Below are 16,198 nucleotides of genomic sequence, written 5' to 3'. Positions count from 1 at the left end.
ATATTTTTTTGTCTTTTAGAGGGTTTAACTGCATGTTTAAATGTGATGGATTTGAGGCTTTTATATTAGTGTTCAGCCTTTAAACCTTGTCCCTGAACGTAGACACTTGACATCAATGTAGAACACCCATCATCGAGGGTAGCATATGTATGTACTCTCTGGGGGCTATTTAAGGGAGAATTTCATGACAGCATTAAGAATGGGACTAATGGCATTTCACTCCTGTTAATTCCTTGCGGAGTAAAAGTGCAGGGTAAGTAGGCCTGAAGAAATTAACAAAAAATGAGTGAAGAAAGTGTGTAAGAAATATAGCTGTACATGTAGCCGATCTTTCTGCACATTATACACTGCACATAGATCACCCCTCCAAATTAACATTCTGAATAAATGCAAGTCATTTCCCCAATCACCCATTAGGGCTTCTGCCTAAATCAGGAACTGAGTATAATCTATTTAGAACTCTTTTCCATGACGATCATCTCAAAATTAAGATGCTAGATGTTTGTACTTAGTAGCAATCAGATATTTTGGAGAAGGAAAAGGCAGTGTGAAAAGCTGAGGATAATAAAGAAACAATATGTTTAAAAGATGTGAACTGGGTCTTCCACGGGACAAGAAAATATATATATTTAGAAAAAAACAGGAGAGCTTTAAATAACAATGGCAGGCAGAGGAAAAAAATCAAATATTTTAAAAGCATATTCGACAGCCTAATCTAGTTTAGAGATGGCAGTGATGCATGCCCTGCGGCTCTTCTGCTGCTTAAATGTGTTAAATTAGGCTCCACAGTTTTATTGCCCTAAGAGCAAACAAACTTACTAAAGAATGTATTGCATCTTGTGAGTTTAACTGGGATATCCCAGTTTGGAGGTTTATCCTAGTTTTGATGACATCTGGGATATGAGATTTATGTGCAACACAGACAAATCTGGTTTTGCATGTCCCTGTACACATTGGCAAATATTAGTATCCTTTTTGCTAATTAGTGCTTGGTATTTGCACAGGTGGCTGTGATGTCTGTAAACATACACTGTTAGTTTTGGAAGTGCTGACAAAATCTGACATTTGGAAGACTAGCATCCTGCAATCTATTTAGAGACTTGTCGGCATCTAGGTACAATCACTCATCCAAAGTAAAAAGTATATTACATTGTTTTTTATTACAAAAAGTGAAAAGAAATATGTATCTTTCCATGCTTCAAAAGTAAGGCTCTATTACTGAGCCTTATACTGTTTTATATCAATTGGCTATAGTGCCCTCCCAGATAGTTAACAGCATGCGCTTTGGATATACACAGCACATCCACCCTTATCTGGATTTTGAGCTAGAGCTAATCCATTTAATATAGTACAGTTGTGATGTAACGTATAAATGTGCAAAGTTAAAAATAAGATGGGTTAACAAATCATGAGAGGGACATGTGTGTACATACACTCAACAAAAATATAAACGCAACACCTTTGTTACTGCTCCCATTCCCCATGGGATGGACGTAGAGACCTAAAATTCATTCCAGATACACAATATAACCATCCCTCCCAAACAGTGGTCACAAATCAGTCCAAATGTGTGGTAGTGGGCACATCTGCTATATTGAGATAATCCATCCCACCTCACAGGTGTGCCACATCAGGATGCTGATCTGACATCATGAGTAGTGCACAGGTGTACCTCAGACTGCCCACAACAAAAGGCCACCCTGGAATGTGCAGTTTTTTGCGCTATTGGGGGTCTGGGGACCCAGAACCGGTCAGTATCTGGTGTGACCACCATTTGCCTCATGCAGTGCAACACATCGTCGCATGGAGTCTTATCAGATTGTCAATTGTGGCCTGTGGAATGTTGGTCCACTCCACTTCAATGGCTGTGCGAGGTTGTTGGATATTCGTGGGAACTGGTACACGCTGTCGTATACGCCGGTCAAGCACATCCCGAACATGCTCAATGGGTGACATGTCCGGTGAGTATGCTGGCCATGCAAGAACTGGGACATTCTCAGCTGCCATCTGCCCTGAACAATGTGAACCATGATTCATCCGTGAAGCGCACACCTCTCCAACGTGCCAGACGCCATCGAATGTGAGCATTTGCCCACACAAGTCTGTTACGGCGACGAGCTGGAGTCAGGTCAAGACCCCGATGAGGACGACGGGCATGCAGTTGAGGTTACACGAGGTCTGCGGTTGTGAGGCCGGTTGGATGTGCTGCCATATTCTCTGAAACGCCTGTGGAGACGGCTTATGGTTGAGAAATGAACATTCAATGCACGGGCGACAGATCTGGTTGACATTCCTGCTGTCAGCATGCCAATTGCACGCTCCCTCATTGCTTGTGGCATCTGTGGCATTTTGCTGTGAGACAAAACTGCACATTCCAGGGTGGCCTTTTGTTGTGGGCAGTCTGAGGTACACCTGTGCACTACTCATGATGTCAGATCAGCATCCTGATGTGGCACACCTGTGAGGTGGGATGGATTATCTCAATATAGCAGATGTGCCCACTACCACACATTTGGACTGATTTGTGACCACTGTTTGGGAGGGATGGTTATATTGTGTATCTGGAATGAATTTTAGGTCTCTACGTCCATCCCATGGGGAATGGGAGCAGTAACAAAGGTGTTGCGTTTATATTTTTGTTGAGTGTATATCTGAACGAAATGAATGCTTTAAACCAAGAAACACCAAAATGCAGATGTAATGAGGTGCAATGAGCTGCACTTGGCAGAACAGGGGGAAACTACGTGATGTTCGTTTGTAAGGAACACAGATTAGTAGGGGCATACATGGGATTTTGAGAGTTTTCATGAGTGTTGTGTTTGGGCAGACATGCCTTTTATCCTCTCTGTTAACTGATGTAAACTAGAGGCTGGCAAGCATAAATATGGGTCCACACTGACAAGGCATCATTTAAGTCTTGATTTTTCGAGTGTGCCACATCTTTTAATAAACTCTTGCATTCAGGGACAGTATAGAAGTTAAAATTACATCGGAGACAACAATATCTGTCTTCTGTAAACAACACACGTATGACAGGCCAAAATGAAAATGTGAATTTATTGCTGCTTGAAGCTAAAAGGCAAAAATACATCTTTGCCAACACTACATTCAAGCAACTTTACCAGAGATGTCCCAAAAGAGACATTATCTCAGGAAAAATATGCCACTAATATCCCTCCATCTGTTCAGTGTACGAGTATTACCATTGGAAGGACATATACTGTAGCAGAATATGGCAATGTGCTACAAAGAAAAAAAAAAAGAAGCACTGTATCATTATCAGATGTCAAATTTAAAGCATGAAAATGGCCAATTACCAAAAGAAAGCCATGGTTACAGAGATAACGACTTGATTTTTTTTAAAAAGGAAATGGATATAATATATTCATCTATCCTAGGAATACCAGGTAAAATAAAAGTGACCAGCTCTTTCCCATTAGAGACCCGTCACTGGTGGAATGATTTGCCTGTGGACATCAGAATGGCAAATTCTTTATTGCCTTTTAAATCCCTGCATAAAACATACATTAAAATCAAAGAGCTTTTATTTCATCATCCCTGTCTTTTTTCCCCCAGGGATCAATAAAGTATTCTGATTCTGATTTTTTCCCTAATGCCTCTTATACGATCATTGGTTAGTTTGCACAGGTGTACTTTGAATTCCTATTTAAATGAACAATAACTTAACCAAGCAGAATAAATTAATTTCCCCCCCACTTCTCTTTTTTTCCTACAATTAAGTCATAACAAATATGCAATAAAATGGCTTTAAAGTGAACAGCTTGTGATTCTTAAGACAAGTGATAAAAAAGGAAGCGAGTGACATCCTGTCTTTCTAAGAATCTGTAGAAAGTGAACACAGTCAAAATGGAATAACAGATATCTCCAGAACGTACACACTGGGGCTGACTAGAATTTAATTCATTGCAAATGCATTTCAGCTGTCTTAAGAGCAGCAGACAGCCTTAAGGGACTGGCTCTGAAAATGGATTTTAAGCCTTCCGTGTGACATGTTGGTGCTCTGTGTTAGCACCCATTCTGACAAGGGTGGTTAAAATTACACCAACCCAGGAGAGTAAGAAAAGCAAATAATACTGCCGTGTCTGTGATTCTCTGAGTTAATCTCTGAAGACTAGAGGGTTTTGTCAGTGTTTTTGTCTGAGTATTAATCACACAGAGGCGTGAGACCGTTTGGAATCATTTCAGAGTATTTTTTTTTCTATCTAGCTTTTGAAAATGTGAGTTGAAAAGAAGTCTTCTCAAGCTGACTAACCCTTTAACTGATAGCCAGATTTTTTTTAAAAAGAAAAAAGAAGGTTGAATTATACCGCACAGAGGAAAACAACTGCTGCTCACAATAGAATTTTGTTTGACTCATCAGAAATAAATCATAATCTTGTTATTTGGCGATTACTGAATGCTGACCAGTTTCAACTAAACTCAAAGCCCAAAGGAGCAAAAGCATAACTGTGATCAATGTAAAACAAATTATGCTATCCCAGTTTAACAATTAAAGGAAGAAAGACAAAAAGTTAGGAACTAAAATATGCAAAGCTGTGACTTAAAAAAAACATAATGCTGATCATGTAGACTTCTTGTAGTGAATCAGAATCAGAATCAGAATGGGTTTATTGCCAGATGTTGAGGTTTACAACATTAGGAATTTGCTGCGGTGCTTCAGTGCAAACAATAAGAATTAAAGTGCTATGTAGAAAGAAAGATATGTGCATGAGATATACATTAGATATATACATGAGAATAAGAATTAAGAGTGCTACGTAGAAGGATATATACATGAGTGCAGGTGGTGATCAGTGCCAGACATGAAATGATGCAGTGACACAGCGTAGGGTCATGTGTGAGTGGCAGGGACAGTCATGTGGTTATTGTTCATGTGTCCAACAGCAGAGGGGAAGAAACTGTTCTTGTGGCGAGAGGTTCTGGTGCGAATGGACCGGAGCCTCCTGCCTGAGGGGAGCAGGTCAAACAGACTGTGTCCAGGGTGGGAAGGGTCAGCTGAGATCCGGGCTGCACGCCGCAATGTCCTGGAGGTGTACAGGTCCTGCAGAGATGGGAGTCTGCAGCCAATCGCCTTCTCAGCAGAGCGCACAACACGCTGCAGTCTCTGTTTGTCCCTGACAGTGGCTCCAGCGTACCACACGGTGATGGAGGAGGTGAGGATGGACTCGATGATTGCGGTGTAGAATTGCATCATCGTCCGTGTTGGCAGGTTGAATTTCTTCAGCTGCCTCAGGAAGTACATCCTCTGCTGGGCTTTCTTGATGACGGAGGTGATGGTGGGCTCCCACTTCAGGTCCTGGGTGATGGTGGTACCCAGGAAGCGGAATGAGTCCACAGAGGTGATGGGGGTGTCAGTCAGGATGATGGGGGGGAGTGGGGCTGTGTGCTTCCTGAAGTCCACAATAATCTCCACTGTCTTCTGGGCATTCAGCACCAGGTTGTTGTGGCTGCACCAGGACACCAGACGTTCAACCTCCCTCCTGTAGGCAGACTCGTCCCCGTCCGAGATGAGTCCAATAACGGTGGTGTCATCTGCAAACTTGATTAGCTTGACAGACTGGTGGGTGGAGGTGCAGCAGTTGGTGTACAGGGAGAAGAGCAGAGGAGAAAGAACACAGCCCTGAGGGGAGCCGGTGCTGATGGTCCGGGAGTCCGAGACATTCTTCCCCAGCCTCACGTGCTGCTTCCTGTCCGTCAGGAAGTCAGTGATCCACCGGCAGATGGGATCAGGCACATTCATCTGGGAAAGCTTGCCTCGGAGATGGTCTGGAAGGATGGTGTTGAAGGCAGAGCTGAAGTCCACAAACAGGATCCTGGCGTAGGTTCCTGGGGAGTCCAGATGCTGCAGGATGAAGTGTAGGGCCATGTTGATGGCGTCGTCTACAGACCTGTTGGCTCTATATGCAAACTGCAGGGGGTCCAGGAGGGGGGCCGTGAGGGTCTTGAGATGGGAGAGAACTAGGCGCTCAAATGACTTCATGACCACAGATGTCAGAGCCACGGGTCTGTAGTCATTTAGTCCAGTGATCCTAGGTTTCTTGGGGACAGGGATTATGGTAGAGGACTTGAAGCAGGCAGGCACATGACATGCCTGCAGTGAGGAGTTGAAGATGCCAGAAAACACTGGGGCCAGCTCGTTTGCACAGTGTCTGAGGGTGGCAGGAGACACGCCGTCTGGGCCGGGAGCTTTCCGAGCATTCAGATTCTTAAACTGCTTCCTCACATCTGCTTCATGAATATGAAGAGTTGTGGTCGGAGGAGGTGGTGTGAAATCCTCTTTTGTGTGGGGTGAGGGGGCGGGTGTTGTAGGTGAACAGTTTGAAGGTGGTGATGGCTCTATGGAGGGGGGAGAGGTGGGGGAATGAGTGTCCAAAGTGTCTCTATTGTTGGGGTCGTTGGAGGTGTGAAGGCTGCCTGATGGCTCGTCAAAACGACAGTAGAAGTCGTTAAGGGTGTTGGCCAAGAGCAAGTCGTCAGTGGAGTGGGGGGTTTTAGGCTTGTAGTTTGTAATATTCCTAAAACCTTTCCACACAGAGGCCGAGTCATTCTCTGATATCTGCTGCTGCATCTTCTCAGAGTGCTGATGTTTGGCAATGTCCACTTCCTTAGTGAACCTGTACTTGGCCTCTCTGTAGCAGTCCCTGTCTCCGCTTCTGAACGCCTTACTCTTTTCCAGCCACAGCTTTTTGAGTTTAGGAGTAAACCAGGGTTTGTCATTGTTATAACTCACCCTGGTGCGTGATGGCACAATGCTGTCCTCACAGAAGTGGATATAGGAGGTGACAGTGTCCGTAAACTCGTCCAAGCTGTTAGAAGCAGCCTTCAAAGTGTCCCAGTCTGTGGTCTCCAAACACGTGCGAAGCTCCTCCACAGCCTCGTTGCTCCACAGTTTTTTGGTCCTCACGACAGGTTTGGAGAGCTTCAGCCTCTGTCTGTACGCGGGGATTAGGTGGATCATGACGTGATCAGAAAGTCCGAGTGAAGCGCGCGGCACCGCGCGATAGGCCCCGCTGATCGTGTGGTCCGGTCTTATATCTACTAGCCATTTGACATATGCGATGGTGTTGGAGATGCCTATTTCTTCCAGTATTGCTGAGTCACAGTTCTAGTTGGTCTACCCTTATGCCTTGTTCACCTTAAAGTAAAACTTACACCTTTTGAAATGCGCTGGTATGTGTATGTTTAACACAGCATTTACGTTGATGGTGAATGATCTCTGTTTGGTACTTTTTCACTTTTTAACTGGCGGTTACTTACCGAGTGTTTTTCAGACAAGTCGCCATCTTCCATGCAAGCATCGGCTGAATGTAACAATATGCTATTAACCAAAGAAATTTTCTGCTAACCTTTGTTATAATGAGCTGTTAATTTAGTTATTGTTGGCTTCCTCCAGCTTAAACTAGTCTGGCCATTTCCCCCTGACCGCTGGCTTCAACAAGCAGATTTTGCCCAGAGTACTTCCGCTTAAGATGGATGGAAAAATTCCAGTAAATCAACAGTTTCTGAAATACTCGGACCAGCCAGTCTGGCACCAATAATCATTACCACATTCTAAGTCACTTAAATCAACTTTCTTTCTCACTCTGATGCTTAATTTCAACTTCAGCAGTCTTGACCAAGTTTAGTGTATATGCATATACAATCTACGGCTGCCATAGATGCAGCATCAGCTGCTAATGTTGTGGGTGGAGTGGGTTTATTAATATGGATTCATTGTCAGAGTAACCAAATTAGTGGTAAACTGTAGGGAAAAACTGGCAAAGGGGGTGGGAGAATAACTTGATTTATGTAGAAACATGTTCATTAAAGTGCTGAAGTCTTCTTCTGCCTTGGTGAAGTCTGCCAGCCATGGTGTACATTGCTCCTTAATGACAGTGCCATGAATCAGTTTTTTTGTCATTCATCATTCGTAATCAGTGCCAGACAAATTACTGCAGGTTGTGTAATCACTGTATAATAAATGTAGCAAAAGTGTCACTAACAAGGTTTTAATGAATACTGTAAACAGAATTTTTTGTTGGAGTAGCAACTGTATGTTTCTTTCAGTTGAAAGAAGAGGAAAGGTAAACAAGAAAACTGCTCTATACTGTTTGTCTCTATTCGACAAAAACAACCAAAAGACCTGTCGATTTATAGCCCCATCCAAGCTCTTAATGACTCACAACACCAGCCTCCAGCAATTGAGACGGCTCATCAGTTTAATTACTTTACAACTTGGGTCCACCCCTTTCTGTCTAAAACCTGGCACTGGAAGCATTGCCCTGCTCTTGTTAGTATTCCACAAGAAATTCACTTTTGCACTGCACTTTACAACGCTAAATGTAAAATGTGACTAAGGCTTAAGAAGCAGAAAGGATGAATGGAAGACGGCGCCAACAACAAATTCATTCACTATCTATTCATATTCAATTTAAAAGTATAGCAGTGGTATGGAAAAGGGCTTAAAGAAGTAAAATGCAGATACTACAGGACCATTTCTTGATTGCTCCAGTTGTGATTGTCATTACAGTAAACAGATTTCCTGATTTTATGTTAGTCTTTTATGAATTTTATGAATTACTTGGACACATCATGTTAGCAAAGTGATATAAATACATTGATGGTAAGTCACATTGTTAGAAAAGAAACTTATAGAAGTGATGACTGTTACCTTTAAAATTCTTAATGAGCATTTTTAGTAGGGAAAAGCTATATAAAAAGTTATATTATCTATTTTTATTGGTGGGATGCTCTACTGGTCCATCGTGGTGAAACGAGAGCTGAGCGTAAGAGTGAAGCTCTCAAGTTACTGGTTGATCTACGTCCCTACCCTCACCTTTGGTCATGAGCTGTGGGTAGTGACCGAAAGAATGAGATTGAGGATACAAGCGGCAGAAATGAGCTTCCTCCGAAGGGTGGCTGGCCTCTCCCTTAGATATAGGGTGAAGAGTTCGGCCATCCAGGAGGGGCTCAGAGTAGAGCCGCTGCTCCTCCACATCGAAAGGAGCCAGTTTAGGTGGTTCAGGTTTCTGACAAGGATGCCTCCTGGGCGCCTCCTGGGTGAGGTGTTCCAGGCATGTCGGACCAGGGGAAGGCGCTGGTGCAGACCCAGGACACGCTGGAGAGATATCTCTCGGCTGGCCTGGGAACACCAAGGCCAGCTGAAAGAAGTGGCCGGGGAGAGGGAGGTCTGGACTTTTCTGCTTAGGCTGCTGCCCCCGCGACCCGGCCCCGGATAAGCAGAAGAAGATGGATGGATGGATGGATGGATGGATGGATGGTTTTTTATTTCATTTCATTTGTTGGCAGTTTGAAGGCTGATCTATATAGTTTCTCACTCTCTCTTGATTCACACTCCAAAATATGAAAGTGTTGGAGATATCACAGTTATATACAGTATAAAACACATGGAAAATGAGAAGGATTAATATTTGCATGAATGCATAAACGAAGGCTTGAATGTAGCATTAATAGTGTAGTGCAAGTCTACTACCATCTGCTTACCATGCACCCAGATGAGTCTAACTGTCGATCAGACACACACTTGAAATTCTTTTTGCAGCCACCATTATCTTTAGAGCAGTCACGGGCAGGTCCAAAAGATGCCAGTAGGTCCTCTACATTTTCAAAGTATGTGGACATCATGGCCTCTTCCCTGAAATTGAAGAAAGTAAGGGTTACAAGAAGAAAGTTCAGTTATCGTTGCGTATGTTTTAACACTACAAATTGTTTTATTATTATTAGTCCTTTATTTATCCAGGTAAAAAATCTCATTTCCAAGAGAGACCTGGCATCATGGCAACAAACGTAAAAAAAAAATTAATTAAATAAAATAAAATTCAAATGAAAATTTATTTTATAAAATTATACTTCTCTCCTATTTTTCCACAATCAACTATAAATGCCATTATTGCAAAATGGAAGCATTTAGGAACCACAACAACTCAACCACACAGTGGCAGACCATGTAAAATCACAGGGCAGGGTTGAAACACTCTGCTTGTTCCAAATCGCCTCCAGCATTAACATCAGCAGAAAAACTGAGCGCCTGGAGCTTCATGGCATTGGTTTCCATGTCTTCTGTAGGTGTAATATGTAGGCGGCCCAGTACTTCTGTCCATATAATGTACCTGGGGCACTCTACCAGGTGAAGTACAGGACCACCGCTCTAACCTAATCACACAATTATTAGATATTTCACTCACAACCAGAAATGTCGAAAGATTTAAAAGATGGCCAAAGTAAGCAAGTTTTATCCACTGTATGCTATAAATGTCTGACATGCAGACAGACAGACATTTCCATTCTTACAGAAATGCCACTACCACGTTAACAAAACTAAAAAAAAAAAACTCAAGTATGTTTTCAGGTCAGTTTGTGATGAAGTCTGACTTGAGATCCCCACATTTGCATATATATATATGTGTCACTGACAGTAGTGCGATCATTTCCACTGCCAAATGTGGCACACCAAAGCTGCAAGCTCATTGCTCTGTGCAGTTTAGCATGCTCCGCCATGCCTATATGCTTTATGTCTACTATCAGAGGAAAAGAAGGGGCAAGCAAACCCCATGTTTTTGTTTGAAAGGAAACAAAGCACTATCTCTTGCAATGGGACCACAGGGACCACAGTGTGTTGTGAGGGTGACTTGACTTTAGAAACAGCAACAAGATTTTGAATGATAGGAAGACAGATGACTTGCTTTAGGAGGAGGATTGTGAAGTAATGTCACTACGGCTATCTTTCTATGTCTTTGCATGTGTATTTAGGCACCATTGAATCAGTAACTGATACATTGATTTTACTGTTCACTGAATTAAAATGTCCAACATAAGCCATCTTTAAAGTGGGTATAAACCATCAAAAAGTAATTTATCTCTTGGAAGTGATAGTGAAAAAAATATGAGAAAAATACTACATTTGACCTTCACAACTTCAAGAGAAAATAAAATGCAAAGCCTCAAAAAAAATCTATGAACGTTCAATGAAAAGCATCTTATTGATGTAAGCGAGAATTTATGGACAAGATATTAGACACAGTCTATCCACCTTTTCACTGAGGCAATATGATTTCTTTTTCATAGCGTCTGCTATCAAGATTTGGAATAACTCTTTCGATTAAGGGACTGTTTAGGTTTAATAACTGTTTTCAATTTAGTTTCACTGTATGCTACATATGGAAAATAATTGGCACATTTTTCTCGTGGTGCAGTACTATGGTTCACTGACTGACACATTGGGACTGTCTACTTTGCAAATTTAAAATGTTTCTGACATAGTGTGGCAGTAGCAAATGACTCGCTGTCCTCGCTGTCACACATACTGAATGTTAAATACAAAACTCTAGCAAAATAGCTCTAATAAGAAACCTGTTTTATCTAAACAGCTTTATCTATTTATTTATTTTTATTTATTATTTATTATATTTATTTTATTTGTTTATTTTATTTATTTTCTATAGGTGAAATCTAAATGTAAGGTATCTTTCCAGCTACATGCTGATCATTTTAATGTTCATATGGGGCGACCATGGTTCAGGTGTTGGGAAGCTCATCTTGTAACCGGAAGGTTGCCGGTTAGATCCCCAGCTCTGTCTGCCTTGGTCGTTGTGTCCTTGGGCAAGACACTTCACCTACCGCCTACTGGTGATGGCCAGAGGGGCCACAGACTGTAGCTACAACTGTAGCTTGCCTCCAGTGTATGAATGTGAGAGTGAATGAATAGTGGAATTGTAAAGCGCTATATAGTCCATTATTATATAATTATGTATACATATGGACCGTTTGATGTGAACTTTTACAGCAGCTGAACGTTTTCACATTTCTTTGTTTACTGGTGGTACATTTTCAGATATTTTGATGCTTATAGTTGTAGATAAGTATTGTAGCCATTGGAAGCAGTAATATCCACTGTCAGTCCTACGCAGCTGTCATTTATTTATAACACAAAGAAAACAAAAAGAAAGTTTAGGAACAGTATTTAAATGTGTTTTTAATTAGTTGACAAAAACACATGGGTTTGCCAAAAATGACTTAATTTGTGCTATAAATTGAGCAAAGCAGTCGACTGCTATGAAGTTTATTTTCTTTTGTCTACCTCGAGTACAAGAACGCCCACACATCCTGGATGCACATTTGAACGGAGGAGGACTCCATTCGAACAAACTTAGATCTCGTTCTTACAACGAAAGGTGCCTGAACTGCATCAACTGTTTCACTGTGGAAGAGTGGGATGTGAAAGCCAAGATATTTAATTGTTATTATCCAGAGAAAGAGCAGCAGGCTTGAAGAGGACCTCAATCTCAACTCTCCACATTGAAAGTTTAATTATTTTGGTAAAAAAAAAGGATTATCAAGTGAGGGACAAAAAAACAAAAACAAATATAAAGTTAGAGCTTTGCCAAACAGTTCCAATATCTTTGAAGATTATGGTCAGGTTAATTATTTATAGCTACTCCTTACTCCTTCTGGAGGGTTCATCGGGGTGTCCGTTTGGCCTTAGGCACAGGGACTCTGACAAATGATTCTCTGCACACTAATTATATACGCAGATCCATGAAGTCTGAAAACCAACCAGGAAACAAGATGTATTTTTCTCTTTTACACACATTTAGTGTGCTGGAATTACTGAGGAAAAAACTCTGGGACATGATGTCACTAAACGTACTTCACATACCTAAAAGAACCTCACGTTGCCTTTTTGTTCATTTTTTTTTCTTAATCAATCTCTTTCTTAAGAAAAGCAGGGCAATGATTATCTTACAAGAAGGTCCACTGTTCCAGAGCCAAGGACCCTGCAAGTCAAACGGTGGGATCACTGCAACACCTAATCGGCAAAGAGTAGACAGCTGTTGTCATTGAGAAAATGGCAAGGAAGTTCGCCATTACAACATCGACTTTAACGACCCTTTGGGGAAGGTGCCTAATTTAGTGTGTGAAGTTGAGAGGTACCAACAAAATGCAGTTGGGCTCAACATTATTCACAGCTTTGGCTCTGGAACCAACTCCTTGATAGACGGTGGACTCAGTCCTACACAGGAATTGTCCATCGTGAGATTTGCCAGATCGATGTGGGTACTACTGACAAATCACCGGCTGGGTGCTGCACAGTTGGACTTTCTCCAGGTGGATGTGAGGGTCACCATCATGTGGCTGCATAATGCAGAGAGAAGAACTATTACAGCTGTTTGCGCATATGTGCTTATTTTTTGGATGGTAAGTAACAAGGATTTTCATGAACCAAAAATCCAGGCAAACAGTGGAGAAAGAGTTTGCCAAAGTGCAGCAGAAGCTAAATGGTATATTTATTTCATAATATTTTGGATGTTAAAAATTCATTTATGTATATTACAAATACTTAAAACAGCATCAAGAGTGCTATAAAGTTATATGTTACAAATAATTAAAACACTCTTGTTGACAGGGCCTGTTATCCTTGGATTGACGTTTCAGTTTGTAAAGCTTTGACATTTGAAACTGTAGTGGTTGAAGATATCTCTATAGCACTTTTTATGCAAGCATGTAAAGACGAACCTTTTTCCCCATCCACTAGACCCAGTAACCCTTCATTTATGAAATGTAGACCTTGCATAACATCACACTCATCTTTAGTGGGCAGTCTGGATTAAAGGGCATGGTTGGTTATTAATAAAAACTGAATTTGTTGGATGCACATGCCACACTCCTTAGCAGGAAACATGAGTCACCTTGGATACTAAAAGACGCTCTGCTTGTTCGGCTTTTGAGTGAACATGGTGTATATGCCTGAAAAAAGGGCAGTAGGTGCAGATACATGGTTTATTTTGTATACCGAATATATACAAGGTAGGGAAATAGAATTTAAATTTACATCTTTTATGCTTCCATTATGCAGCTCTATCTGCTAAACTGTGCAAAACTTTAGCCAACCCTGATTTATTTATGTTTCACTTGGAAAATAGGAAACAAGTGCAGCAGTTTCTTTATGATTTATTACTTATTGAAACATGGTCAAACATAAATTGGAATGCAGTATATAAGACAAAAATGAATTTGCATAATTCAAGCAAGTTTGAAAGTCAATATTTGGTTTACGCACCTTTATTTTTCAATATATCCTGAACTCTCTTAGCCAAGCTTCTTGTAATTTCTTTAGGTATACAGAAGCAGTTGTAAACACTCACTCCTCTACCTCTCTCATCACTCCATTATACGTGTTGTCAGTGATTTTCCGACCAGTTTGGAATAGTTCAGTCTTTCCTTTTGTTCCTTTTGTTTCACTCCCTTAGCTTCTGGATAGCCACCTTTCCACTGACATCATTTCCTATGAGGCTTCAGTGAACATTGGTGGGTGAATGAGCAGAAGAGGGAGATTGATCTCACGTGTCCTGTGTCAGGTCTTTGCTGGATTGTGTCCTATTTCTTATGGACATCACATTTAGATACTGCTCATTTGCTTTTTTTATGCCTGCGCCTTGCCACAGTTTCAGTTTATAGGTGTTTGGGAAAAACCTCTTTGGCGCAAAAATACCATTTTATGCCTGTAAACTGAGTTATCTTTTTTGTTGATTTGGAACCAAAACTGGTTCATTATGCTCGAATGATTCACAGGCTGGCAATAGGTGGCTTAGCAAACAAACCAACAAGCAAACGAAAAAGACATTCCTGTGAAAATCATCAGGTACTGGACTGAACATGAGTGAAAAAGCAGTCAATGTCCAAAGAAAAATTTCAAAAGATCCTCAGAAAGCCTGGGGAATTATTGATCTGGTTTTGTGGAATCAAAAAGAAATGAGTGGGGCTCAAAACTTTTGCACATCAATTTATAGACACACACACACACACACACACACACACACACACACACACACACACACACACACACACACACACACACACACACACGATATTCTTTTACACACAGGTACATACAGTGAGGAAAGGATGAGAGGCAACTAAGACAGTTGCTCAATGTCAATGTCAAGTATGTGTAATTGCTCACAGGAGAAGGGTGGGTAGCTCCTTGCTTCTGAGGCCAGAGAAATTTAGTACTGCTACTGTCCTGCGCTAAAATGTAATTAAAAACAAATACAGAAAAGCAAACAAACAAACAAACAACCAAAAAGAGTTTTTCTGAATTAAAAACACCACGTGGCATTCATAGCATCAGTTTCCATAAGGTGCCATTGTATGTAAAAACAAAGAATGATCCTTTAGTGGAAAACACAGAACAGGTTCAGGAAAGCAACAATGTTTTGGTGCAAACAGAAATGTAATTTCTAAAATAAACTTATAAACTCTAAAATGCCACAATAATATATTTGAGGGTCTCGAAAAGCGCTATATAAATGCAATCCATCATCATTATTATTAATAATAATAATAATATTTAGAAAGACAACACATTTTCTGCAGCCAGGTTTATTTAAGATGGAATGAGGTGAAGTGAAAAGCATTCTTGCGATATAAAGTTATTTTTGAAATCATGGAGGGTCAGTCCTCTGCATGAAAGATGAGAGAAACCACCCAGTTTGTTCATAAAATGCAAAATCCATCATCTGTGATAGTACTGGGGAGCATTAGACCTTACAGCATGGCTAAATTGAATATTACCGTGCAGATGATGGTTTTTTTTTTTCCATTGAAGGCCTTGCTTATTTTAGCAAGATCCTGTCAAACTACATTTTATACATACTGCATTGGCTACAGGAATAAAGCAGCCTGGGTGGTAAACTGGTCTGCCTGACAGACAGGCTTGTCAGGCAGAGAACGTGTTAAACAAGTTGATGTTAAAACAGGTGTTTTCCCACCACCCGATTTTTAACAATTGCTAATTATAAATTTAATAGTGTTTCAGTGATTTGTAAATCACTTATATCCATTTCAAAACCATTACCTAATCAAGATCATCTCTTTTGGCATTGTGACTGTTGCCTGACCCAGAAGCCCAATGATTGCAGCTAAACACTGACTAATGTACTTGTTATTAATCTCTCTCTCTGCCTCTTGCTTTTCCTGATGATGAATGACCAGGCGACTCTGCTCAAAGTTAGAGCGCTGCTCCAGCATGATTACAGAGCCCCTTATTGGTCTACCCCTGCACTTGATTAATGCTCTTGCCCTGGCTCTCCACAAATATGCTGACTCTCATCAAGCACTTTCGACATTGAATAGAGTGCATTTTCTTTGGGCTTTCTGTAATCACTGAGGGAAAAATGTA

The 16,198-nt window shown here is 41.1% G+C and overlaps 1 protein-coding gene and 1 long non-coding RNA gene across 3 annotated transcripts in view; one reads left to right on the top strand and one right to left on the bottom strand.

Annotated features, from left to right (window-relative positions):
* Positions 1-16,198, bottom strand: part of astn2 (astrotactin 2) — a 299,114-nt gene that overhangs the window by 112,489 nt on the left and 170,427 nt on the right. For both annotated transcript variants that reach the window (XM_080304251.1, XM_026173680.2), the window contains one exon: positions 9,505-9,655. In XM_080304251.1, coding sequence (XP_080160377.1) covers positions 9,505-9,655 — 151 coding nt within the window. The remainder of the gene's footprint in view (positions 1-9,504; positions 9,656-16,198) is intronic.
* The window catches only part of LOC145430010 (uncharacterized), a 38,212-nt gene that overhangs the window by 2,235 nt on the left and 19,779 nt on the right, over positions 1-16,198 (top strand). The window lies entirely within an intron of this gene.

The sequence above is a fragment of the Astatotilapia calliptera genome, chromosome 7 (assembly GCF_964374335.1).
Source record: "Astatotilapia calliptera chromosome 7, fAstCal68.1, whole genome shotgun sequence".
Taxonomy (NCBI): domain Eukaryota; kingdom Metazoa; phylum Chordata; class Actinopteri; order Cichliformes; family Cichlidae; genus Astatotilapia; species Astatotilapia calliptera.
Note: the sequence above shows the minus strand (reverse complement) of the source record. Positions and strands in the feature narration are given on the sequence as shown.